We start from the raw sequence: 27,662 nt of genomic DNA, 5'->3' as shown, positions 1-27,662 counted from the left end.
GGGAAAACCAGTGACTTAAACCCTTTTTAAAGGAAACATGTTTAAAGTGCACAGAATTGCTGTCTTAGATGCAATCATGTAGTGGGTGGGCCTTCGCCCAGAACAGAAGGGAAAGGCTCTCCCCTTTAAGAAACTCTTTATTGGATACAACAGGCTTGTGAGGGGCATTCTTTGTACACATATGTATATCAAGATTTTGTAGTAACACAGAGATGTTAATAAAAACTAACATGTTTGATCATTACTCAGCTACGTTAGCTCCAGTTTGGGTTATAAAATCACAGGTGCAAAACAGCAAGAGAAACTTCCTTGAAAAACAATAGTTTATGCTTTAGAAAGAGTCTCCATTCTGAATTACTGAGTCATGTGTGGATCCAGAAAAACCAGCAAAAGCCATCATGTAAAGAATCAAAGAGAATTCAGCCTTAATTTACTCCGGTAACACAGAGGCACTCCTTTCTCCAGAATGAACAGAATATGGTCCTTTTTAATATATTGAACAGTCAAAAAAAATACTCTTCCATTACATTAACCCACAGATCTATGCGCATTTTTCAAGACAGCATGAACAAGATTTTGAAATGAGACTCCCAAGTCTGAATGATTTTTTCAAATGGTTTTCTTTGAGAGAATCCCACCAAAAATTACCAAAAAAAATTTTATTTAAGGTAATCCTTCCATTCGGTTATTTGTTGCAGCATTTACAAAGGAACTGAAACTGACTCACGTTTGAATATTTTAGCAGAAGAAAGCGCAGGCTGAAATATGGAAGATTTAAGCGATGAGGCAGAACGGGGTTTGTGTCATACAGAGCAATTACTCCAACTCTCTTGAGAAGCCAAGTAAAGGGAAAGGCTTTCGGCCGCCCAATGTGTAATGATATCTCAGCAAGACAGCTGCTGAAGCGCAGAACAGCGCTGAGCTGAGATGATTTATATTTTTTAAAGCTCAAGGTTGGAAAATTTTCCCTTTGATTCTAATTTCCTTTTTGCAGAACTTTTTTTCTTTAACCACGTGAGTCTTTTCCAAAGCTATCATCTGATCTGTCTGTTGCAGCCAGACTTCATGCTCAGTTGAAGCCATTATAACCTCCTTCCTTTTGGACTGTTCTTTACATTAGGTTTTTCAATACAGAGAATAAAATCTTGGGATGCTCTGCACGATGTTTCTTCCACCTTCAAGGGGCATAATCTTTGAAATAATTTTAAGGGGAAATTTACAATTACTATTACTGTTATGTTAGAAGGTCTGCTTTTGTGGTATAGTATAATGGTTGTTAAATTATTATCCAGGATATCCAGTATAATCCATATTATTCACTCACTGCATCAAAGTAAATTTAATCTTGGAAAAACTATGCTTACATGCAAAAAGGGGAAAGAATTGAAATAAAAGCTAGAATGTCATTTTATCACATAGTAAAGAAACTTTATAGTGGCTTCAAAATATCATGAAATACTTCCCTTTCTCCTGGCCGCCTCATCCTCCTCCACCTCCCACCCCCTCCACACACACTCCCTAATCCCATCTCACACTTTCTTCTCCTTTTCCCTTTTTGCATCTTAATTAATGATCATGCACTGGGGAAGAAGAAATGGTCAAAATTGTGATGATTAATACCAGTGAAATAAGAATTAAATGACTGCTTAAATGCATATCTGCCCTTTGTTTTTCAAATGTGTTTATTTGAATGGCAGTACTGGGGATTGAACCTAGGACCTCGTGCATGCTAAGCATTTGCTCTACCACTAACTATACCCCCAACCCCTGATCAGCCTTTTTAAAAAACAAGAACAAAGTTTTTACTGAACTATAATATACACGTAGAAAGAGGCATTTTGCTAAATTTTTCCAAACTGAACCCCACCCCCCAGCACCCAGATCAAGAAACATTGATGGTCCCTTAGAAGCCCCTCCCCATTCGTCCATCCAGCCATCATGCTCCCCCTCTACCCCAGGATAAACGCTCTCCTGGGACCAAGCAGATAGATTAGTACTGCCAGTATTTCGACTTAATGTCCGCGCAATCAGGGTGTCCTCTTTTGTTTTGCCTGGCTTCCTTCAGTGTTGTGAAATTCACCTGAGTTCCTGGGCTTGGATGTTGCTTGTTGATTCACATGTTTCAGTACACCGCAGTTTGCTCTTCCACTGAGAGGCTGATGGGCACTTGAAGAGTTTAAGTTTGAGACTCTTACAGTTAGCAGGGCTGTTGGCTTGGGAGGTGCAGCTGTGCTGGGTGCGCACACGTGTCTGGTAGGTGTGCGCCCAGGACGGGATTTGCCGGGTCCCTGGGGGGTTGTATGTTCGTCCTTACTTGATGTGCTGCTGAGCTGTGAACAACAGAAAGAGCCCTTGGTAACTGGTGTTCAGAAAGAGGCCCCTTCCCGCTTGCAGGGCATCCTCTTTAGTGCCCTAGCAGTGAAAGGGAACGTAGCTACCTTTGGTGCAGTCCCTCATCCTTTGCGGTTTTAACTGCTCTGTACGGCACAGGAGTGAGGCAGCAATGCCTGATACTCAGGAAGGTTTGCAGAATCCTGAAGAACCTTCTGACTCATCAAAAAGAGCTTCTCACTTGCCCTTTGCAGTTTTCCGGTGCGATGATCAACTCATGCTGAGTTCACATCCATTTAGTCACAAACAGGTATTATATTTCTACTCTCTAGAAGGTGCTATAAAAGTAAATTAAAAATGGAATCTTGCCCGTAAGGCGCTTACAAGCTTTGGGGAGTATAAATGACTCTAATACAAAATAGAATGAGATAAGTTCCATTTTAAAAACAGATAGGCAAGGGGATTGTTTTTTAATACTGGTAACCTACATATGTTAAACATTGTATTCTAGGATATTTGATTAAATGTTACAGAATATTTTGTATAAACTTATTCTAAACATGCATCAGTTCGTCAGTGGCAGACATGAGGTCAGGTTAAATGTCACACAGTCTAATTTTATTCTATTCTGTGAATCCAGGGCCACCTGTATTTCACACCAACAAATCAGTTCACTCAGAAAACGGATGTTTTCTGCTTATCTCTCCATCCTTCCAAATATACCTAAAATCCTTTCTTTTATTTCCCAGGTGTCTGCTGGAGAATTTAATTCTGCCATCTGACCAGTGTGATTCTTTTTCCAGTAAATACTGGTTTAGTTTACTTTGGGTCAGATATTGTGGTGGACCCCGGATACAGAGTAACAAAATGTCCCCCTGTGTTCCCTGTCCTCCAAGAGTTTACAGTCTCAGGAAAAACAGATGCAGTGTTCTAGTGGCTGTGCACTGGAAGTTCGAGTGGTGCTCTGTGGAGTGGTTTTAATAGTGCCCTCCCAAAACTGATGTACACCAGGTACTTCCAAAGGGGACCTTATTTGGAAATTGGATTTTTGCAGATGTAATGAGTAAAGATCCTACTGGTTTGGGGTGAGCCTTAATTTCAATGACAGGTATCTTTATAAGAGGAAAGAGAGGAAAATTAAGATAGACAGACACAGAAACACGTGGGGGGAAGGCCGTGTGATGACAGAAGCAGGTATGGAGTAACGCAGCTCTAAGCCAAGGTGCAGCCCGAAGCTCAGAGGGGTCAAGGAAGGATGCTTTCCTAGAGCTGTTGGGGGAGCATGGCCTTGCTGGTACCTCGATTTAGGACCTGTAGCCTCCAGAACACTAACAGAATCTTTTTTTTTCTTGTTTTAAACTACCGGTCTTATAGTAATTTATTACAACAATCCTAGGAACCTAATACTGTATGCGTTCTGTTGAACCATAAGAAATCGCCGATTTTGACTGCCTTGACCTACACGGACATGGCAACTTCATATGGTTCAACCCAACATACTGTGAGCTTGTAAGACGAAGACCTTGTGGATCGGAGAACGTCCCTGAGGAATTGCTTAGTGGAGCTGAAACCAGAAAACATGTAGAAGTTCACAAAGAATGAGAGAGACGGGGGACGAGGGGGGTCTCCCAGCAGAGGGGCCAGGGCGACGAAGGCTCTGAGGTAGAGTCTGGACGCTTCTGAGGACCTGGAACATGGAGTGAGCACAGGGCCCGATGAGCTGGACAGGGCGGGGCAGGTGAGGCCAAACTGGGCATTGAAGCCTGAAGATGGACCGTTTTCTTTTGAGAGCAGTGGACCAGCACTGAAGGGGTTAAGCTGGAAAGTGGGAAGATGACTGTGACTGCAGATACGGTGGGACAGGTTCGAAGAGCCAAGCCAGATGGGGAGCCCGCGGGAGAGAGGGCAGGAGCCCAGGTGATGTCCTTGACCAGGGAAGCACCGGTGAAGACCCAGAGAATGGGCCAGCTGAGAGGTTTTTCAGAAAGAGCTCTGTGTCTTCGTTTTGACGGCGTGTCCTGATTAACTTACCCTCAGCCCTTGCGTCTCTTTGAAGACATTTAATTCTCAGCAAGTATACACACCTGTCCCGGCGGGCCTCCAGCCCCGGTGCTACCCGGTGTGACCGCGCGCGGCAGTGCTGCCGCCCGGGGAGTCTCTGGAAGGAGAAGCAGCACCTTCAGTTTTTCTAATTTCTCCCTTCGCTCCGCACCTTGTGTTCACACCACTTTGTTCCTGTCTGAGCTGGAATAGCTGTTATATTTTAACTATCTATCTATTATAACGTGGGCTCCGTGAGTGCAAATACTGTGTCTTAGTTATGTTTATATCCCCGGAACTTAGCACTAGCCTGGCCTGTGGGATTTGATTTATAAGTGACCGCGTTGGTGTATAAATAAGTGAGTCAGCAGATGCATGAATTAAATATTCTCTGCCCTGTCTTCTCAGCCTGTCTTTGGCCTTTTATAATTGCCTTTCTCTCTGGCCTGACTTAACATATTAACTGTTTTCTTTTCTTCCCCCATGTAGTCTACTTACAATGACAAATATTTTTCTATTAGTTGTGCCAGTAAGCTTTTGGAAAACAGATCTCTTCCTCGTGAATCTTTGTTTATATAGAAAGCTCTTTCTGTAATGCCTGCATCTCCTGGAAATGCTAGCACTTCCTTGTTCTGGAAGGCTGATTCCCAGATAATTTCGTCTAGGAGCCAATTCTTATCATCGTCATCACCATCGAATCACTGAGAATGCGCTGTGTCCAGTGTTGCGTTCAGGGAGAGAGGAAGGCCATGGGCAGTGTGGCCCCTTCTCTAGGTCAGGTTACCACCTAAGACAGAAGGCCGAAGACGACTCACCAAACTATGTAATAAATTATGCGAGTGGCTAAGGTAAAGGTTGATATCATATAAAACCAAATTATAAGAACAGCTTCTGCAATGGAATGAGGGAAAAAAGGGAAGGTTTCCTGCAGTAGGAATCAGGACAGAGAATCTCACCGTGGGCACACAACCAGTTGGACGGCTGAGCCATATATTGTACTGACTTTGGGAAGTTCTCCCAAAACACAGTGCACACTCCCTCTCTGTCCAGTTTCGATAGCCCCATAGGGGTTGGAGGGAAGAGTTGGCACATCTCTTATTATAAGAGCTTCCTTGGCCTCTCCTTCCACAAACCCAAGACAGATTGTCATCGTAAAGTGAAAGCATAGCCCACAAAGAAGAAGCAGCTGGTACCTTTGGAAGGGCGCTTCCCCAGCCCCACAAAGACTGACTGCTTGAGTGAAGGTCCTCTTCGACCTCTTAGCTCAGGATGGGTTTGTGATATTAAAGCCTCAGCCTCCCTGAAACCTAATCTGTAGAACTACTTAAAAAAAAAAAGGCTTACAGAAATATAGATAAGCAAATAAAGAAAACCACTTGCTTGTCATTTCCCAGGCATTTTTATGGCATGCCAGCATCTTTACAACCAAACAGGAAACTCTTGCTTTAGGTACCAAATGTGTTGTTTCCATTTTGAGCTTTTCTTTCTTTAATCTGCTAGACTAAATGACCAATTTCCTTGATATTTTCTCTTTTTCAAATATTACCATTTAGGATTTTCTTTTTTTATTATTATTATTCTTTTGATTTCTAATTCTAGCACGCATTTCTATGAAAACCAATTTTACTCTTCAAATGTGTTAGTCGTAAGTCAGTCAACAGTAAAGAATAATGTTTGGAATGAAAGGGGGACTATGTTTGGGAATAAAATAACAAATTTTTCTTCTTCTTTTTTTTTTCTGCTTAGATTTTTATTTAGTTTTCTTTTCTTTTTTCCCAGTGCTCAAACTTTGAGCTCAGAGTGACAGATGGCTGAGGTGCACTTGGTAGGGCTTTGCTGCCCTCTGCTGTTTCTTCATGTAATAATTCATTGTTCCTTTGATTCAAAAACTCCAATAGCCTATGACTTAAACAGGCTCCCCAGTTTTCTTTTCTTTTTTTTCTGTTTTTTCTTTAGTTAAAGCAAAGTGAAGCAAATGCAGACACCAAAGAAAAGCTCCCTTTGCGACTTCGAATCTTTGAAAAATTTCCGAACAGACCGCAAATGGTGAAAATCTCAAAGCTTCCTTCAGATTTTACAGTTCCTAAAATCAGGTATTAAAATACTTCTTTAATTGTATTTCCCAAGTACACTGTGAAAGATTCATCGTAAATCTCTGATGCAGCCCTTCTTTCAAACTTACGTGGGTGTGGGTTTTTTCTGTTTTTATTATCTGTACTTCTACGCTGCCTACCTCTCCGTTTTAAAAAACTGTTGACCCCTTTAAGCCAGAGTCACCAGACAACTGTGTTAGCCTAGGCAAGAAGGCTGCTTCCCACTGCTTCTCCCTGAGGTGGTCCCTAAGGGATCTGACGTCCCAGGTAACTGGCGAAGGTGCTCCAGCTGACAAAGATGATGGTAGACGTCAACCTCTGACCTCCCACCACGTCAGGATAAAATTGCCTCTGGGGCCCTTTTATGTTCAAGTAAATAAAGAAACCACCACTGACCGGGTTTCTGTACCACAGTAATAGCATTTGTTTCAAATGTCATGTAGGTACCATATAATTTGTCTTCCATTTTTGAAAAATGAACCATGGCATGTCATACCCATACTAATTACTAATATGATTTTCTCCAACTTTTGTCCTCAGGTTAAGCAGTTACATTGAAAATACTTTAGAATGCTTTTTTTTTAATAATTAAAGGAAATTCTTCCAGTTACAGCTCAAAAATTACAAGTAGAACCAGAATAATGTCAAATATGACATTTTTATGTAACTCATTTTGAAAACAATTCTGTGGGGAAGTTATAAAAGTATCAGACTGGATGGGTTGCCATAATATTTAAAATTCAAATGGCAACATATTTGCATTTCTGATTAAAAAAAAAAAGTTTAAAACCTGAAAGTACAAAGTATTTTAAAAGAGCCGCAAATTAAATTCAAGATCAGTGGTTATTTGAAAAGATGTTATTTGAATTCTCCCTATGCTTTGGAGATCAGATGAAGTAAGTTTCTTCTGAGTTATTTTGAGTCGTAAAATGTAAAATGATCTCTCAAGGATTCTAATGATGAATGAAAGTTCAGAGACATGAACTAATTCCTCCGAGTCTTAGAGGGAGAAAAAAGTATCTTATTACCGCAATAGGATTCAAAAACTACCATCAATTACTGAATATTGTTGCTTAAAAGTAATTTCAGGGACATTACTTTTATAGAACAGGGCTGCCTGAAGATTCAGGACTTTTTCTCTAAGTTAAACTTTTTGCATATCAAATCTGGAGTTAAATCTCAGCACCACTCTTGGTGTGGCATGTCTTGTTTGCTGTGGACTTTGGTCTCTGTGCTGTCTTAGCTCAGACAGATGCATCTTTGCAAAGTGTTATCCCTTGCCCCATTGCATTAATGGTGCCTGACGTGTGTGCTTCATTTGCCAAGGGAAAGCTTCATGAAGCAGTTCATTGACCGCCAGCAACAGGATACGTGCTGCCTCTTACGGAGCCTCCCGTCAGCCTCTTCCTCATCGTGCGATCACTCCAAACGGTCTGCGATTGAAGACAACAAATACATCGATCAAAAAGTAAGAATCACCGTTCTCGGATAACCGGGTTTTCCTTAAGCATGTGTGTTAGGGACAAGAACCACGTCCCTCTGTGCGGGCCTGAAATCTTAAAGTCTCAGGGAAATCGTGAAGGAAATCACTGTGTTCGTCCAAGAAAGCAGGAAACCTCCCATTTGCAAATCTGTGAATTTAAGTTTTGCATTTCTGCGAGGTCTCCAGCGGTGCCACATGGCAGCCTGCTGATTTCCGGTGAATCAAGAGCGTCCCCAGCCCTGCGTCTCCTCACGTGCAGAGGGAAGGGCTCTGAGCTCTCAAGTTCAGCCCAGGTTCAGCGGTGGCCTGTACGTTGCCTGTGCAAGAGACCAGGCTTATTCCAGATTACTGCACCAGGGAGACTAACCCGAGCAAGGGTCTCTAAAATCAGTCCAAGTAACTGCCATTTGTTGAGTTTTGCTGTGGCCTGTGGCGGGAATCATCTCTGGGCACAGTGTCTGCTTCATGTTCTAATTCACCTGTATCTCTATCATTTGAAAAGCAGATGGGGTGGGGAGGGTATAGCTCAGTGGTAGAGTGTGTGCTTAGCAAGCATAAGGTCCTGGATTCAATCCCCACTACCTCCATGGAATACATAAATAAACCTAATTACCCCACCTCCAAAAAAAGTGGGTAGGGATTTTTCCCCCCAAATTCTACAGTTAGAAAATGAAAGATCAATAACAGAGTTTGCAAAAGCATGTAATTCACTTGTGTATATTTCTCTTTGGAAGGCCTAGCTGTCCTTTAAATTGTCGCCACCCTTTTTCTTCAGTTTATCATCAAACACATACTTCTCTATTGTCACGTGAAAATAAAATATCTCTACCAACTTCATGCTCCAGGATTCTCTGTTTCTCCCCATTATCCAAAGATTACACTTGCAGGGCACCTTTATTAACTCCTCTCCTCCTTCTGTCCTCCCCTCCCCTCCCTGAATGAGCTTGAACTTCTGCCCTTTGTCCCTCCCCCAGTTCCTCAGTTCTCTGCTGTAGTTGAGTGATTGTGTTCTCAACTCTTAGGACGATGATTTCCTTTGCAGTCTGTCTCTTCTCACTGAAGGATTTTCATTTACTTCTTTTCCTTTAGTCACCCACAGATGCTAGTCCTCTGTCCTAGAGATTCCAAGATCGTAGGTGACAAGCCTGATGTCAGTGTCATTTTTTTCCACGTGAAAGTAATTCGGCTTTTCTTTGGGGGTTGGTTGGTTTTCTGATTTCTCTTGAGAAGCTTGTGATCTTTCCACATATCCTTGGAGCGCAGAAACTTTACCAGGATATTCTCTGTATGTGTTTTATCATCCAAACTGTCCAAACTGGGTAGTCTTTTCAGTTTGCCAGCTAAGATACATGTCAGAGAAATTTTCATTTATTATTTGTTCAGTTACTACTTTTCCATCTGCTCCTTTTTTCCCCTTACTTTTCCCTTCCTCTCTGTTTCTCTGCCATGCTTTGAAATATTTGCTCCTTCATGTAACTGTCCACTAATTTGATTTTAACTGAGATCATCCTTTCTTTTAAATTTTGAGTGAAAAGTCATGAAAAACACACAATACCGTTACCTCTCCTTAAAGACTTTTACTCTTTTTTAAAAAATTGTTATTAAATTTGTCACATCTCTTCCCTACAGTCATGTTTCTCTCAATACAAAGTACAGGGTAGAGAAGCAAACATTTCTGTGTTGGTGGATAACTGAGTGGGAGGATAATGGCTTGCTTTCAGACATTTCCGTCTGAAACTGCATTTTACATACTAGAGCACAGATTGTTTATTTTCTAAATTTATTTCAAAAGCAGACTTTAAGCCAGAGGGGATGCAACGAGGCCCTGGTCGGGGCTGCGGTTGTGACCAGCCGTCTCCAGGAAGAGCGCTGATGTCGCCAGTGCCCAACACGGCAAATTCAGACATGCTTTGTGAAGGCCCCCGTAGTGATAGTCCGCTGGAAATGCAAAGTGGAGAGCTTAGTCCTTGAAAATGTATTTTTTCTCTAAAAGGAAACATGATGTCTCTCACGTATCCTGAGCAGAATCTTTTGAAATTGGCAAGAAAAAAAAATAAAATGCTTCTTGGCAGGTGAGTGGGGCGGGGAGGTGGGGGTGGTCTAAGCGAGTCTGCCATCCCCCCTCCCTGGGCGATCTCCACGCTGGGTCAGGTCAGAGAACTTCACGCGCTGTCTCTGATTTCTTTAACGTCCTTGTATGTTTGTGGCTTCTTTTTATATTCTCACTTAACAGTAATTTTTAACTAACTGACAGTAAGAGAACAGTTATAGCTTTAGCCTATAATCTTACACTGGAGCCGCTCTCGTAATCCTCTAAAATGTAATGAACTAGCAAAGACCCTGATCCTGGGGTATCCAAGTCACCCAGCTCTAAAGAGACTAGAATTTTTTGAAGACTTGAGGCCATCCCCAATCTATAAGGCCGATTGATTCAAGCACCCAGTACATGGTCTTATATAAGGAAAATTATCAGCATGGCTGAAGTGGCGCCTCACCCCACATCCGCCCCGTTGCCCATATGTCGATAAACTACACTTTGAACCGTGTTGGTTATCTTGGTACAGCCTTCAGCATCGGGGTAAGGGCTCCAATTCAGAAAGCGGCATATGGAGAACACGGGTTCTCTTCATCCCTGCAGTGGCTACCCTGTTGTGGCAGCAGCAGAAAGACTTACGGGGCCGCCACGCATTCTTAAAGCTTTTTTGTGTGTGTATATTTATATTTTTATTGAAGTATAGTCAGTTTACAATGCTGTGTCAGTTTCTGGTGGACAGCACCATGCAACAGTCATACATGAACACACACATATTCGTTTCCATGTTCTTTTTCACTGAAAGTCACTGCAAGATACTGAGTGTAGCTCCCTGTGCTCTGCAGTGTGAACTTGTTTATCTATTTCATATATATTAGTATCTGCAAATCTCGAACTTGTAAGTTATCCCTTCCCACTCCCTTCACCCACCCCGGTAACCATAAGTTTGTTTTCTCTGAGTCTGTTTCTGTTTTGTAAATAAGTTCATTCGTCTTTTATTTTTTAGATTCTACGTACCACCAAAGTGATATCATATGGTATTTTTCTTTCTCTTTCTAGCTTACTTCACTTACACTGACAATCTCCAGGTCCATCCGTGTTGCTGCAACTGGCGTTACTTTATTATTTTTTATGGACATTTAGGTTGTTTCCGTGTCTTGGCTGTAGTAAATAGTGCTGCTGTGAACCTTGGGGTGCATTATCTTTTTGCCATTCTTAAAGCGTTGACTCTCCTTGGGCTGCTGGAAATGTAGACCTAACCATTCCCTGTAAGATCCACTGTTTCTAGCCCGAGCACCTGGCGTTCTTCATAAATACTTGGGATCTGTTGTCCTTGAGTGCCTTTGGGCCAGGGAGGCTCATAACAGAGAATCTGCAAATATTAGCTACTATATATAAAATAGATGAACAAGTTTCTTCTGTATAGCACAGGGAACTATATTCAATATCTTATAATAACCAATGATGAAAAAGCATATGAAAACAAATATGTGTGTGTATATGCAGAACTGGGACATTATGCTGTATGCCAGACATTTACACGTTACAACTGAATATACTTCAATTTAAAAAAAGAGAAATATACAGGTAACTCATGAGACAAGAAAAATTCAAATGTAAAATTACAAAATGTGTGGAACTAAATAATAAAAATATTTTACAGCAAAACCAACCAACCAACCAAAAAAAAAAAAAAAAAAACCAGAATCCCACTTCATAAATTTCAGTAGTGATGATTTAAGGGCAGCAGAAATCAAAGAGATAGCACTCTGGTGTTTGTACTTTTAAACATAGCAAGCCTTTTTCATTTTTCTTATGAAACCCTAAAGCCACTTAAAAACAAAACTACACAGACCCACGGCAAAAATCCTGAACAGAGACCCACCACTGTTAGCTCCCCTGATAAAGTGATTTTCAGCCAGCACTTGGAAATTCTCATTACATCCCGATTGCCTTTGGAAATGCCAATCAGTGTCAAGTGGATGGCAGAATCCTTCACTCTGTGTGAAGAAACTCTCCCAGCCCCTTGCAAATGTTTTCCCCAAAGAGTAGTAAGAAATCAAAAGAAAATAAGAGGCCGATGTTTGGTGATTCCCACGACACAAACAAAGGAATAATAAAATAAAACTTTTCCCTTAACAATTACTTGTCAGGAGACACTTCTGGCTCCTAGTGCACTAGAAGGACTCACTTTTCTCTTGCCCAGGAGAACACTGAGTCCCCAGGAACCTGAAGATGACAAGTTGAGGGGGGAACTTGACAACCAAAAAGCCAAGAGGGGCAGCGGCGGGGGTTTGATGAAGCCATGCAGGGAACATGAAAGCACACGTTAGGCAAGATTTTCTCGAGTAATTACCCTGGCTTTGAACAACTGTAATTCCCATGGCAACCTCACTTGGCAGAGACCATGTTTTTAAAAATAGCCCGGTTTGATTACCTTTTATCACGTAGTTTATAATACCTGTCTTTCTCTGTAAGCAGTGAGCAAACAAGAATCTTACGTCTTTACAGCCGACGTGTGGCTCGCCCAGACCCTAAAGGAGAGAGACAGCAGACAGTGCTGTCCCTCTTTTCCCGGGGGAGGAACGGCCGGCCTTCCATCCCCATAGAAACGGGTTCCCAAGCACTAATTCCCGCTCTTTCTCTCCCACTCACCCACACCCGGGGCATCGTCCAGGGGCTCCTTTTCTTCCTCATTAAAGGATAAACCTGCATGTCTTGAGAGGAGCTGCTCTAGTGTCCAAGCAGAAGGGAACCAGGCAGTGGTTTTCTACTCATTTTGTTCCCTCTATATTATTGACATTGAGCCCTCGATGTCTTAAGTGGAGTGCTTCTCAGTAAACTGAGACGTGAACTTGGCTTTCCAGTAACCCTGTTAATAAAAGCCGCCCGCTCGGTCCTCAGAATCATCTTATCAAAGTCAAGGTTTCCACCCTGGTTGGATCTGCGGGCTCTCACTGTCTTTTACTGACCTCCCTGATCTCAGCTGGGGTGCCATTTCTGAGATCAGCACCTCCCATGTCTGGGGACCATGAGGGAACCTCCCAGAGTCACATCAGCATGAGACAGATGGAGAGATGAGGGCCGTCCCAGTCACCCCCTTGTGGCCCTGCACCTCCTAGTACAGTGTCGGATCCCGTATGACAAAGAGCAGTGAGTATTTCTCCAACAGGAGAGCAGTGTCTGCTGTCTCTTACCTGCCTCCTTTCTGCTAAGCACATAGCAAGTTTCATAATAAGCTTTCGTAATTAATAGCTAGTGAATGTAGAAAATAAGGAGGAAGAGGAAAAAAAGTAGTTACTGTGTTTTATTGACTCTTCATTTCCGTAAGTCTTCAGCGTTCGCTCAGTCATTCAACAGACGTTTATGGAACCCCTGTTGTTCGTCTGACACTTTTCTGGGCTATGGGAATTCAGCGGTGAGGGAGATGTAAACTGTTCCCTTTAGAAGCTTTATCTAACGGGGAGAAACACATAAATGGATGAAAGTAAAAAGTATTACAGGAACACGAAATAGGACCCCCCAACTCCTCCTGTAGGAGAAGGTAGATTGAGCAATACAAGAGGAAGGTGCTCTGGCCGGAGAGAGAGGCATTTGGAAAGGCACAGACAGCATGATCTGCTTAAAGCACCTGATTGTGAGAAACAGAGTAGAATCGTGATTAAGACCAGTAATGGTGATTAAGTGATGTAAGTTCTAGTCTTCATCTATAAAGCAGAGATAATTATTTTTAAGGTTTGTTTTGAGAATTAAATAATATATTTTAAGTGATTAGCCTCCCACCTGGCTGGGTATATGATATATGTGCGTATCACACCAGATAAGAAAGGTTACTTTAATTAAACCATGACATGAAGTTAGACTCAGTGAAATAGACTTATATTTATCAATCAAGAAAAATTACTTCTGCTTAAGTTAACCTTCAGACATGAGTCTAGTTGAGCACAATATTTATTAGTTACTGATTTTTTCCCTCATTGTCCATGAGTCTGATTTTTTTTAAATCTGAACTTTTTATGATATTTCAGTTACTACCCCCATTGCCTACCTAGTGTCTTAGATTCTCAAGAAGTAAATTAAATTGTTCAAGAGGGATTTGCTGTTCACAAAGCCTTGTTGATTGCCATACAGCGTTTTATAATTTTCTGTGATTATCGAGGGTTTGATGATTTGTTCCCGTAACTCTGCACATAGCAAGTTACTCTGCCTGATGTGTAATTTCCAAGGATGAACATTAACTCACTTTTAAAAAGAGAGAACAGCCGGTATTCATCTTTTGGGCTTTGACTCTTCTGAAAGCATTTTCTAACATAATAGCTTAACATCTCTGCAGTGCCACTCAAGACGTGTCTCTGGGAGAAGAGTTCGGAGATGACACACTGCTACCGCTAACCAGCGGCTGTGTCACAAAGATGCAAAGTAGCGTGCGCCCGGCGAGGGGGAAGTGTGTTCCTCGGCCCAGTGCGAAAACTCTGCCGCCTCTCTCTGTAGCAAACAAATGCGTTAGTAGATAATTGATTGCCCACTTATTCACAATCACGGAGAGGAAACACAAAGCTTTATAAATGAGAGCTTTCCCCCCATTTTTATTGATCTTTGAAGTATGTTTTTGAGCTCAGATTAAAACATGGCTGCATTTCCATGCACAGTCTCATGAGACAGTCATTTCTAGAGGACGTTTATCTGCAAAGAGTGCACAGGTCCTGGGTCAAAAGCACGTTTTGCTGCTTTCAGCCAGCTTGAGAGTAGGAATTCCCTGCCGGTGATTTTTTTCTTGCAGAGTATTTAATTGTGTAATCATTTTTAGTTTGGAATTACATGTAATTTGTTCGGTGCACATTCATTGGGGGTCAGAAGTCTAGGAGGAAGCGTTTTCTACGTGACGTAGAAGGCTTTGAATCAAGTGTTTTCGGTACTGTCTCCAAAACAGGTCTGAGAGAGCTGGGGGTGCAGCCAGACCTGTCTTTCAAGTTTGTGTTTTGCTCCCCCTTTTAAACGTTCTTCCCTTTTAAACTGTATTTTCCATTAAGTCTTAATGTGTTGTAGTTGCTGCTTGCTGCTAACTTGCTTGGTAGTTGAATCTGAAGTTCAAATACAACTGGATCGTAACTGGGGACCCAGGGCTGCTCCTTTATCATCAGAGTGCCGTGGATGTTAGATTGACAAGCAGCTGCTCGGTTAAAAGCTTCTGGCATTTTCTCCCAGAATCATAAGCCCACTCATCTTTCTTTTACTCTCTGCAGATTTTCAGTCTTTCTGTTCACGTGAACTATCACCATGAATTTATCTTGGTTTTGCTTCTGTAGTTTCTTAGCATGTGTTATATTTTATTCCCAATTAGCATTATATTTAAACATACCAAATTTTTTTCTATAGTTGAAGATAATATTTTCCTCTCACCCTTTGTATCATCAGTTCTCATTCCCCTCATTTAGCTGAGACATAAGTAGTTGGAGATGTGACCAGCTCCATGAGGACAGGCATTCATGACTACAGCAGGCTCATAAAACGGAAGGGCAAAGAAGTCAAGCCAGTGACGTTTCCAGTCATTTAGTTTCTGGGTTTATAATTGGCTTTTGTATCTCAAGTGAAGGAGGCATTGCAAAATAAGCAGTCCTCCTTTGTCATTTTTACCTGATTCACATCTGTTATTTTAAGGGTTCATTTCCTAAGGGAAAAAAAAAAAGGGTAGAACACAAAGAGAGCCCTCTTTTAATATTAAGAAATTAAGAAATTCATTCATCCTTTAATATATTTCAGGAATGAACTAGGCACAGTACTAGACAATGGAGGAAAGTGTAGTGGACAAGGAATACACCATCCTTATGATCTGGAGCTTATGATCTAGTGGAATTCACAGAAAGACGAAAGGATGTTTCACACACACAGCAGGGATCACATGTACTGGGCGCCCTGGAGCCCAAAAGAGGAGCAAAGATTGGGGAGAGGTGTGTGTATCTGAGAGTGTGTGTGTGTGTGTGTGTGTGAGTGTGTGTGTGCACACGTGTACACATGTGCCTGCACACATACATATTTATATATATTTTAACTTTGGTGCCTCTGTTTCTTCAGGATTCAGAACTTATAGTGTTGAAGTAACTTAAGTTCAGAAATCTTGACCCATCATCTAAAATCCACTTTTCACCAAATTCACATTCTAGGACATACTTCAAAGCTTTCCAACGTGCTGTTATAATGTATATAACCTCCATATATACATTGTAAAGGATTATTTTAACCCTGCTGCCACCAACACTAGTCACTTTTTTCAGATTCTTTCTTTCTAAGCATCATGTCAATTCTGTAAAGAGTTTATTTTATGGAAACATCTTGCCATGTGCAGGCTCTGTCTTATTAATTTTCAGTTCACAGGTGCATGAAAAATTCAAATACAGATAAATGAAACACGACCTTCAACCTGTGCAGTTTTAAGTAATTGCTTATTTCCAATCACTATATTTTATGGGGGAGACTCAGTAAAGAGGCTTATTACAATAATTACACTGCACCTCTCTAGCAGAAATGACGTTCATCAAGCCTGTTCACTGGACCATGATTGAGGGGTTCATGGTCATACGTTTTTATAAATGCTTTCCCATTTATTACCAATCTGTTGATATTTTCAAAGTGAGAAAAGAAAAACAAGGTCTCTCAAACTTTTCACCAGTTAGCAACAGAAATGTGTGGTTAGCAACTTCAAGTCAAACATCGTTAGTTGAATATTTATAATATTTATGGTTTTCTTTCTCAAAGAGATATTAATGGCTTCATTTTGAAGAGGGTTCCTAGAGTGAAAGATGATTATTTAGATCTAAGCGTGGAACATCCCAAAAGAATCTAATATTCCCTGATAGGTCCATGGTTACTCCCAGGTGATTGAATAAGTTAAACTAATGTTCCGGTTAACTGAAAGTTGTGATGGATCCCTGATTTTAAGGATTCAGTAAATATAAAATATAAGTAGTATAAACCATACTGACTCTAATGGGTAAGAAAGTTCATGAGCTCTTTACCGCTTCAAGGTCGTTATTTTAAAAATCAATTATGCATATATAGAACCAAGAAAAAAATTGGCTGGTTTAGAGTTTTGCATTCGGAGTTGGGATAAGTCAGAGCATGTTAGATGTGTAAACCGGATCTTTCGAGTCAAGCAGACAATGTTTTAGTACAAGATAGCTCGGAAAATGCTTTTTTATACTGTTTTTTATATTGCTTTTTTAATACCTTTGTTTAATACTGTGACATTTTACATAGATATCATGATGTAGTGAAAAGCTGTGCAATCCAGAACTCTATCATAATTCTGCAATTTATTATCTGGGTAACCTTAGACAACTGAACTTCTACGAACCTCAGATTCCTCATTTGTAAAAAAGAGATAATAATATCTACCTCTGAGGAGTAATTTGAAGATTAAAATTTCAATATGTATATATTACATCAACACATGATCAAAGAGCCAAGGAGCTCAGTAAGGATTTAGAGACTTGAAATATACAGGTTACCAGCTTACATTTATACAGTTCTGCATTCAGTGACTAAAGTATACACAGTCTGATTCAAGGACACATGAACAATTTATAGAACATGACCCTTTACTATACCATAAAGGAATTCTAAATATAAGCTGAATCAAAATCTTAAAGAAGACGTAATTTGACCAATGTGTAGTAAAATTAGAAACCAAATAACAACCGCAAAAAACACTCACACATTTAGAAATTTTAAAACCACTTCCAAATAACTGAGGAAGAAACCATGATGGAAATAAAAATCATCTAGAACTGAAAAGTAATGAACGTGATATATATCAAACTTGTGAGAAGTAGCTGATAGCATTTTTAAAGGGAAAATCACAGCATTGAATGCATATTTAGTAAAGGGATAAATGCTGACATGAATCTGCCATGTATTCCACTTCAAGGATTTAGAAAAATATCAACCAAGAAGAAGAAGGAGAAAAATAAAAATTAAAGTAAATAGTAATCAAATGGGGGAAAAGAAGCAATAAATAATAGCAATAAAACCAGAAACCTGTTCTTTGAAAAGACTAATCAAAGTGATAAATCTGCAAAATTGAACAAGAAAAAAGTAAAGAGCCTTCTGGAAAGATGACAGAGACCTTTGCATGTTTTTTCAATCGTCTTTAATTCCCACATGAAAATAAACAGAATACCTAGATAGCAAACCAAAAATCCACAAACACTGGCAGCAAAGCAAGGTAAACCACAAACCCTAAATAAAAGCAGATGCAGACAAGCCGACAGCCGTGTGAGTTGCATGGTATTGTAGTCTGTTTGAACAGACCGGATGGCTTAACCAGTAAACACTCACTTCTCACAGTTCTGGAGGCTGGAGTCCAAGATCAGGTGTCAGCAGAGTCAGTGTCTGGTTCCTGCTCTTGGTTCACAGATGGCTGCCTTCGTGCTGTGTCCTCACGTTTCTTTCTCTTCTTATGAGGACACCAATCCCATCATAAGAACCCCACCCTCCTGACCCCACCCCAACCTGACTGCCTTCCAAAGGCCCCTCTCCTAAGACCATCACACTGAGGTTAGGGCTTCAACATAGGAACCTGGGGACACACATTCAGTCCCTGACACACAGTATTGGTGCCTGTAGGGAAGAAGCCACGATTAACTGCAGGGCATCAGATGTTTCCAGGAACAGACAAACACCGTCTTGCCTCCACACTGAACAAAAACATCCAGGAGAGGAAACACAAGTAAACTGTCGGGTAACAAGAGTCAGTGACAAAAGAAAAAGCAGATCCAGATAAAATCAGTGGCGTCGTCGGGGAGTGTGAACAGAGCCAGGAAAGCCCAGAAGGAAGGTGTGTATTTATTTGATCCCCTTGTTCACACAGAAGAGGAAGCTCTGAAGTCAGGAGAGAAGTACCGGGAATGCAGGAAAACTAATTTTGCATGAACACGAGCAACCGAAAATGATCCAAGTCAAATTCCCTCCAAAAGTCACAGGAAAAACAGAGCCAGGAGAGAATGCTGTCCTGTAGACAGTGAGAGCTGCTGTAAAGACACGCCCACAAAGAGCTCAAACCGCATTGGCTACTGTAAAGTGGGCGAAAGACATTACAAATTACCTAAGGTTAGAAGAGCAACGTGAGAATCAGAAGAACTCATAAAGAAGGTACTAGAACTCAGGAAAGAATTGTAAATAAAAGCAACAGAGACTAAACTAGCAGGAACACAGAGTGCCCACATGCATCAGCTGATGCCTTAAGAGAAATAGAAAGGAAAGGAGAAATTTTAAGAAATCAAAAAGAAATGAAGAAAGAGATGGATTTGATCTAAAAGAAAATGGCAAATTAAGAAAGTCAAAAAAAATCCAACATCTACATTTTAGGAGTCCCAAAAGAGGAAAAAAAAACAAAGTAATAGAACAGAAAAAGTACTAAACTTTGCTGAATAAGAAAAGGATTTTAAAGTACACATCAATAAGTGAATTAACATGTATCATCATGCTATTTTATTAAAATAATGATGAGCACTTATTGTCATCAAACATGTTTTTAGATCTCGTAATTTTTATAATCACAGAAGACTTAATAAACCAGGTAACTAAACGAATAAGTAAAAAGTACATATTGAAATCACACAGCATGTATCTGAAAACGTCAGTCATGAATGACCAAAAATAAGACACATTCCAGATAAATTATAGAACTTCAATTTTTTTAAAATAATATCTTCTCCAAAATGAAGAACAAATGATTTTTAAAGGAAGGAACCTTAGATCATCATCAGACTTTTCAACAGCAATGCTTTATGTCAGAAGGAAATGGAGTAACGTATATAGGGTCCCCGGGAGAGAACAGGTGAGCCGGGGTTTCTTACATCCAGGAAAACTGACTTTCAAGATGTAAGAACGTAATATACAAGGTTAGTCATAGTGTTTCCAGGAGCCTTTCCTGAGGAAGTACTGAAAAGACACAGTTCACACGAGCAAAATGGACTCTAGAATGACTGAGATGCTGACACAAGACCCCGTGGTCAGCAGTGAAGGTTTAGGATTAAGTGCGGAATTACAGCCACTTCAGGGCTAAACTGAAAAATAAGGTGCGTAGCAGCTCTTTGCTCCGCGAACGTGAGCACAGCGCAAGGATACAAGTGAGCGGGGAGGCCGGGCAAATGCAAGCGGACACCTTCAAAATCTTCGTTAGGTGTACTGTGGTGCATGGACAGGTGGTGTACTTCTGAGACTGCTGTCAATGAAACGTGAAATAAAATGAGCAGCTATGAGACAGTCTAAATCTGTCACCCCCTGTGTCCTTGGTCATCGAGAGCCTTGAGGTGGGGGTGGGGGGAGACACAGATGTCACATAAAAGAGGTTCCGTAAAAACCCCTGTGTCCTGAATTTAAATTGAAAATATCACAGTAAAGATCAGGCAAAGTCCTCAAAACCATGATCAGCTCAGCAGCAATATCACTGGCGTCCAGATCGTGTTCTTGAAACACCACTTCTCAGTGAATAATCCAGGGCTTCTTGGAGAAAATTGTTGAGTTGGAACAGGAAGCATACGAGGCGAGTTTGGAGCATCTTGTCCCACCTGAGAACAAGGAAGCTCTGCCAAGGACTACAAGAATCATGTTGAAAGAACCTATGGGCCAAACTTGAAAAAGCTCCCGGGAAACACAGTTGGGATCATTTGACCTACATTAAGGACAATCATTGTCATGGGTTGAAACCAATCAAATATGTTTAAATCCTTGAGTTCCTAATGACATTTGTTAAGTTGTCTTTGATCACCTTTGGAGGATGATAGAAAGTCAATTAATTCTATAAAAACTAGTAAGTAAAGAATCAAGCATGTACCTTGCCTTCTCCTTCTCCTTATGAATTGTCCTACCAAGTAACCAAATAATACGTGAGGCAAAGGGCCTCATTATAAAAGTATTCCAACTAAGAAATGAAAAAGAAATGACAGTTTTACAAACTGGACAAATTATCCATCTGAGCAATGACTGTCAATACCGCCAACATCACAAAAGAGGGACAACCAGATGTGATGTGCCTTCTGATCAGACCTGAGTCTGATGAAACGCTGGATCAGGAAATACGGAGAACAGAGCAACTCGGTGGGCCATACCATGAATGTACACTTAGCAAAATCCAGGCTCCCAGAAGCTACGGGTCAAACAGCCCAAGGTCTTCAACCGTAAGGTATAAAAAGAGGAACCTGTAGATCAAAACTCTTGAAAGACCTCTCCAGAAAGTCACCTAGGCCCCTGCATTGCTGTGTCCTTCAGCTCCAGGTTACTCAATCACAGATAACTTTATGCAAAATGATTTGAACTTCCACACTCTTGAATTCCATGTGAAAGTGGACAATTCTGGAAATATCATTTAAGTTAAAATTTTAAGACTTAAATCGTTTCTGGGTTGTTTGAACATTTAAATTTAGCTTCTTTGTTTTTGATTATTAATTCAGTCAAAGAATAGTTACCTTGTGGAGTTGAAGGTATTAGGTTTACAAACAAAATAATCACCCAAAAAAAGTGACTTTTCACCTAATTAAATTTTTTTCAGTGAAAACACTATGTAAATATGTCACCTGTATCCTCCTTTTTAAGTCCTACACTTCTGATAGGTTTATATGCAGAATGAACAATTACTCACATCTTTCATAAATTGTAATTTAATTCCTTAAGTGTTTTGACCGCATTTCAGGTGCCTGTCAGTATCTTCTAGAGCCAGCAGAGGGCACTGCAGAGCCGTGTAGCTCTGAGTTACTTAGGGTCCTTTGCTAAAAGAACTGCGCAAAGCTTTACTAAAGAAATAGGAGAAACCGCAAGGATAACTAGGTAATCACTACAGGCATTCCTTATTTACCAGGAGAAAGAGCAGTTTCTAAATACATCTCTAGGCATTAAATGTAGGTAAGTAGGTAGGTCGGTCGGTCGGTCGGTCGGTCAATCAGTCTAGAGGTAGAAATACCTATAAATAAGGAAAGATATCTCCTTTCTTTCTTCTTTCAAGAATGTCCCAAAGCTGAACTGAAGTTCTTCAATTACAGTATTAATTCTTATGCTGTATTCTGCTGTTAGTTATAACATCAGTTCTCAAGTACTCCTCCCTGGTACAGATTAGTAACGTTGTTTTGTTTCACTCAGTTCAGGTTGAGGGCACAGGAGGTCTGGTAGCCCTTTAGAAATCCTGGGCAGTGCAGCAATAGTTTTGGAAACTATATAACAGATATTGTCCCTGGTTTCTGCAAAGGTCTTTCCCAACATGAAGAACACTGTTTTGAGTGTCCGCTGCCCAGTTGCAGGGGCAGCGGCTGGGTGACTGAGCTCAGACCATCACCTCACACTGAGGGAAAGACGGCTCAGGCGTGTCTCTGTCCTTTAAAGATGAAGCAAGAGTTATGGGGTCCACAGTCCTCTCCTAAAACCTGCATGCTCGGGGCCTCTGTGGCCTGGGCTCTCCCGTGACTGTGAGCGCCCACAGGTGTCAAAAGAGCAGAAGCGTTGTCATTACGAGGCCTTTCAACTGAGTCTTCTGTCCCCAGAGTGACTCAAAACTGTTCCTTAGGAGGTGTGCTGGGATTCAGTCAACACCAAAAGCCGCTCTTCAGCAGAAGGGAGAAGATGGGGGAAGGTTTCATGATACATCACAGTAAACAGCCTTTTGTGCACTACCCTGAAAATGTAATTTCCCCCCAAAATAATGATTCCCACTCTTGTTTCCTTTTCTACACGTTAATTTATTCTCCCAAGAGTTCTAGTGAATAATAAAACCAACTCAGTTTTTCATTACTAAGAAAAATTGAGTGCACCGCTGTTCCTTGTGGGAGGGAAATTGCCAATGTGTTCAACGACCCTTCCCTTCATTACAGATCTGCTGTGAGATGGGAAGTCACGTTGCTGGTTATGACGTTATCTAGGTTGTCAGTTGAGGCTGAGCAGACCAGGGTGTGATGACCAGCTGTTCCCCAGCTCTGGCCATATGGACGTATGGGTTGACGTTACAGCATTTGTTTATGGGTCTGTTTGCAGATTGGAGCTCGGTGACTTTGTACCCCAAGTTACCTGACTCTTGTTCATGAGAAACTGCGCGGTCTGTGTTTACTGAATTCATAGTTCTTCTGTCTCCTGCTTGTTTGTTCCTCCCTCTAATGTGAAACGCAGTCTGTTTATTGTGTTTCTGCCACTTGCCTTGCTTGAAGGACTGCCTAGCTCAGCACTCATAGTTTGCACCAAATTATCTTGCCCTTTGCACACATTTCTAACATCAGTCCTTCACCCACTGGCTCCTTTGCTTACAGAAAGCTTAACCATCCTTCAATGCCCAGTACAACTTCCACCTCTTCAGTGACGTCTTTGCTAACTGTTTCAGGTACACCTGTTTCTCCCCCGCCCGAAGTCCTGTAGCCCCCTCGTCTTTTCTACAGTACATGCCACCCAGCACTTTACTAGCTATGATTTCCTGCTTTTTACTGATAATCTCACATTATAGCCTTGCCTTCATAACTAAGCTTTTCGATCCTGGGAAGCAAGAACTCAGATTCCCAGTTACCCTTTGTCTCTAGTGGTCACTAAAATCATCCTGAGTAAACCTAGTTTAATCTGTTGCTCAAAATGAGCAGGTCATTGTCCAAGTATTGTTTGTGGTCTGCACTTCCTAGTGACTGCGTCTTCCCGAGACACTGTGCCTTCCTCATCTTTCTCTGCCCTTCCCTGTCCCCTCAGCTCCCCTCCCTCTGTCACCAGCCTCACTTCTGCAATGATCAAGCAGGACAGAGCTGAGTTTGGGGAGTGTATATTCTGGTTTGGAGTCAGCTTCCAGGGTTTTTTTTTTTCCTTAATCTTTGTGCCTGGAATAATTTCATCACCAACAAGAAAGAAATCTTGGAAGTTCATCTCCTTTGTCTGTATGTCTGTAGGCAGAACAACTCCTAAACTCATCATTCGGATTAGTATTGAGTCACAGGCGCAGAACCTGACTCAGATGTTCTGTGGGTTAGAGGACATTTTACTCAGCAGTGACAGTAGGGGTCCAATAGTCATTTCAACGTTAAATACTTTGGAACAGGAAAGCCTATTTGGATGTACGGAGATGTTATGACTAATGAGCGTAGACAGTGCATCGCCCCCGAAGCTGTGACATGTGGCCGCACAAGCGTGTCTGCAGTTCTGCCCAAAGAAGAGTAAAAATAGAAACTAAAATTAAATGAGAGCATCAATTGTGTGATGATGATCTGGTGAAAAAATTCGTGTTTAATATTTTAATAGTGTTAGCTGTTTCGTGTATGTAATGGCTTGTCAGTGTATTACCTCTTTACATTCTGAAACTAAAGTCATGCTCATAATTTTACAGCTTCGCAAGTCGGTCTTCAGCATCAGAGCCAGGAACCTTCTAGAAAAGGAGACCGCAGTCACTAAAATCTTAAGGTATCACCATTTAACATCAATATATATTTAAAAGCAAGTAGGATTATATTATGCAAAGAAAGAGCTGATTTTTTTAATAATGAACTAATTTTCTGAGTATCAATATATACTTTCTGAAGGAAATTAGTTTTGGGTAACTATGAACTTACAAACAATGTCAAACCATTATTAAGGTCTTTCCTGAAAAAGGAATATTTTATTAGCTCAGTCAGCCAATTTTTCCTCTTTCATGCACTTCAACATAAACTATAAGTGTAAACATTTACAGAAAAGATGGAAATGACTTTAATTCTTACAAGTTTTGTGTCTGTTGTGATGCCCAAAGGGCAAATCACAATCTAAGGGGAAAATGGTAAAAGGGAAAGCTTTTAAAAATAATTACAATTTACTAACTTATTAAAAATAAATTTATTTAAAATCTGTGAGAATCAAAGGTGTATCCATTTTAGAATGCTTATAAAAATGTATGATTTTAATGCTGCTTTCTAAAATCTGCCTTGAAATGAAGTACCAGAAAGGAAAATAAAGCTACTTACTTAAGGGTATTTTATAAGACTACATTATAATATAAAGTAAAATGATCATTACAAAAATGCATAAGCACTTCAAATATAATTTATTGGTGCGTGTGTTACATAGACATGTGTAAGAAATACACCTGGATGTTGGGAGCTGGAGGAGGAATGGCTGACAAGGTGCATAGATAAATTCGCAGTCGGAAGCCCTCCCCAAACTTGCATTCCTTGGGAGGAGTTCAATTCTCTTCTGCTCTGCCTTCCACACTAGGAATAGTCATTCAAGCATTTTCGCCAGGATCTGTAGCACTATAACTTGGATAACTGTAACGAGGAAATAAGGTTAATAAATATGATTTGAGAAACTATGTTGACTTTATAACACTACCTGAAATTTGTATGCCGAAACCAATTTTAATTCAGCAAGACGGAACGCTATTGTAGCTGTTTTTTATGTTGGCTGATGATTGATGCATAGAGTTGAGTATGTGTTCGGGGGGCCTTTTATGAGATGAGAATAAGTATTTCTGGGGCTTGTCTATTATCACCATGGAATGTGATGAGATGAACCTAAAAAGTCTTGTTGAAATAGAGAAAGGAAACTTCTAAGCAAATTTATAGCCACCTGTGTCCCAGCTTCAGTTTGCTTCCAACCGGCTCAGTCCTGGCATTACCACGAGGCCGGCCTAAACACTACATGGTACTTCAGGGTCTTTATCAAGCTGGAATTATACTAGACGAGTCCATGGCAGAGTCGGTTCCTCGGGTCTTGAGGATTCTGCCCTCCTCACCCAAAACAGATCACGTGCTGGGTGCTGGACCAGCCCTGCAGGGGTGCTGGTGCTCTCCTGGGAACCAGAAACCACCCTCAGTGGGATCCTCATCCTCAGAAACAGACTCGCAGACATACAGAACAAACCTATGGTTACCAGAGGGGAAGGAGGGTGAGAAGGGGTAAATTGGGAGTTTGAGATTTGCAGATACTAACTACTGTATATAAAATAGATAAACAACAAGGATTTACTGGGAACTAAATAGCACAGGGAACTAAATTCAACATCTTGTATAGCCTATAATGAAAAAGAATCTGAAAATGAATATATGTGTGTGTATGTAGGACTGAAATCTTACACCTTACACCAGAAATTAACACAACATTGCAAACTGACTATACTTCAATTGAAAAAAAAGAAAAGAATTAAGGACAAGTGCAAGATGTCAAATATAGTTCCTTTGGGTGTACTTAATCTTTTTTCACTAATAACAATAATGGTAGCAATAATAATATTACTGGTAGTAATAATAATAATATCATATCTTAAGTATGATGTAACCCACACTCTATAGAAAGTCAAGAATAGATTGGGTCTATATCCATGGGTCCTTGAGCAGTTTTCTATATTGTTTTCCAAGGAGCAACAACAACAACTAAAAGAAAAAAAAAGAGAAGAAAAGAGAAATTAAAAAGACTTACTTCACTTTGTATGATAATCTCTAGGTCCATCCATGTTGCTGCAAATGGCATTCTTTCTTTCTTTTTTATGGCTGAGTAGTATTCCACCATATATATACCACATCTTCTTTATCCAGTCATCTCTCAGTGGACATTTGGGTTGCTTCTATGTCTTGGCTATTGTAAACAGTGCTGCACAAGGAACTACGTTCAGTATCTTGTAATAACCTATAATGAAAAAGAATATATATATGTATATATATATATAAAACTGAATCCCTATGTGGTAGACCAGAAACTAGCACAACACTGTAAATTGACTAAATTTCAATTAAAAAATAAAAAAAGAAAAGAAAAACATTTACAGTCGCCTCAAGGCCAGTGTTTCAAACTGCCCTGCACAGCTTAAGGAGGAAGGGAAGTCTCCAGCCCCTGCCAGTGGCCTTGTGATCCTTCCGATCCCATCCTTGCCCCCCCGTAGGTCTAGCCTTTCTCTCTGGTCATTCATTCAGCAATTCATTCAGAATTATGTCTCAGAAGGGACAGGTCAGGGATGGATATTTATTAAGATTCTGGATTTGAGGTTAAGTGTTTTTAGTGGGGAGATCTGGTTGAGGTTGGACAGAATTCTTGATGTAAGGGTTTAGATCATTTTGTAATGCATAAAAATATTAAATCATTATGTTGTACACCTGAAACTAATATAATTTTGTATGTCAATTACACCTCAATTTAAAAAAAAAAGAGTTTTGGACTCTTCAGGATATGCAAGTAACAAGTACCTGCGATCCACAGGTAACCATTGCTGTTTGGGGGGGAGGGCAGGACAGAGGGTGGGAGACCAGGAACAGGTGACACACCCTCACCCGCCTACTGCTTTCAGTGCCCTTTCCACCCTCTCTGGCTCAGCATTTCAGTCCCCAGGTTTTCAGATGGAGTTCCCACTTCTGTTTTTCACTTACCTTCTTGCTTTGGGATGGCTCTGAGAAGAGGGAGAATAAAATGGTGACTTTCTGCTGCCATCTTCACTCCAGAAATCAATTCTATTCTATGCCTTTTGGATTTTTAACCATACAAGTAATTTTTAGAAACAGCATTTTGAAAACTGTTTAGGCTAGATGGACCTAGCTGGGCAGGGTCTTGGCCTGAGTCCTGATGAGTACCAGCTAATCCGAGGTGACTGGTTTGTCCAGTTGAGTGACCTGTGTTCTAGAGAGAGGGGCTGGTTCATTAGTCTGTAGTTCAGATGAATGGATTTTTGGAAAGTTCCCAAGGCTAGCAATGAAATTACTTACTGGTTAGG

General features: G+C 40.7%; 1 protein-coding gene across 2 annotated transcripts in view; it reads left to right on the top strand.

Annotated features, from left to right (window-relative positions):
* NALCN (sodium leak channel, non-selective) overlaps nt 1-27,662 on the top strand; it is a 258,985-nt gene that overhangs the window by 174,903 nt on the left and 56,420 nt on the right. For both annotated transcript variants that reach the window (XM_072976491.1, XM_072976492.1), the window contains 3 exons: nt 6,328-6,464; nt 7,791-7,932; nt 24,318-24,391. In XM_072976491.1, coding sequence (XP_072832592.1) covers nt 6,328-6,464; nt 7,791-7,932; nt 24,318-24,391 — 353 coding nt within the window. The remainder of the gene's footprint in view (nt 1-6,327; nt 6,465-7,790; nt 7,933-24,317; nt 24,392-27,662) is intronic.

The sequence above is a fragment of the Vicugna pacos genome, chromosome 14 (genome assembly GCF_048564905.1).
Source record: "Vicugna pacos chromosome 14, VicPac4, whole genome shotgun sequence".
NCBI classification, from domain to species: Eukaryota; Metazoa; Chordata; class Mammalia; order Artiodactyla; family Camelidae; genus Vicugna; species Vicugna pacos.
This window is presented reverse-complemented; position numbering and strand designations above follow the sequence as displayed.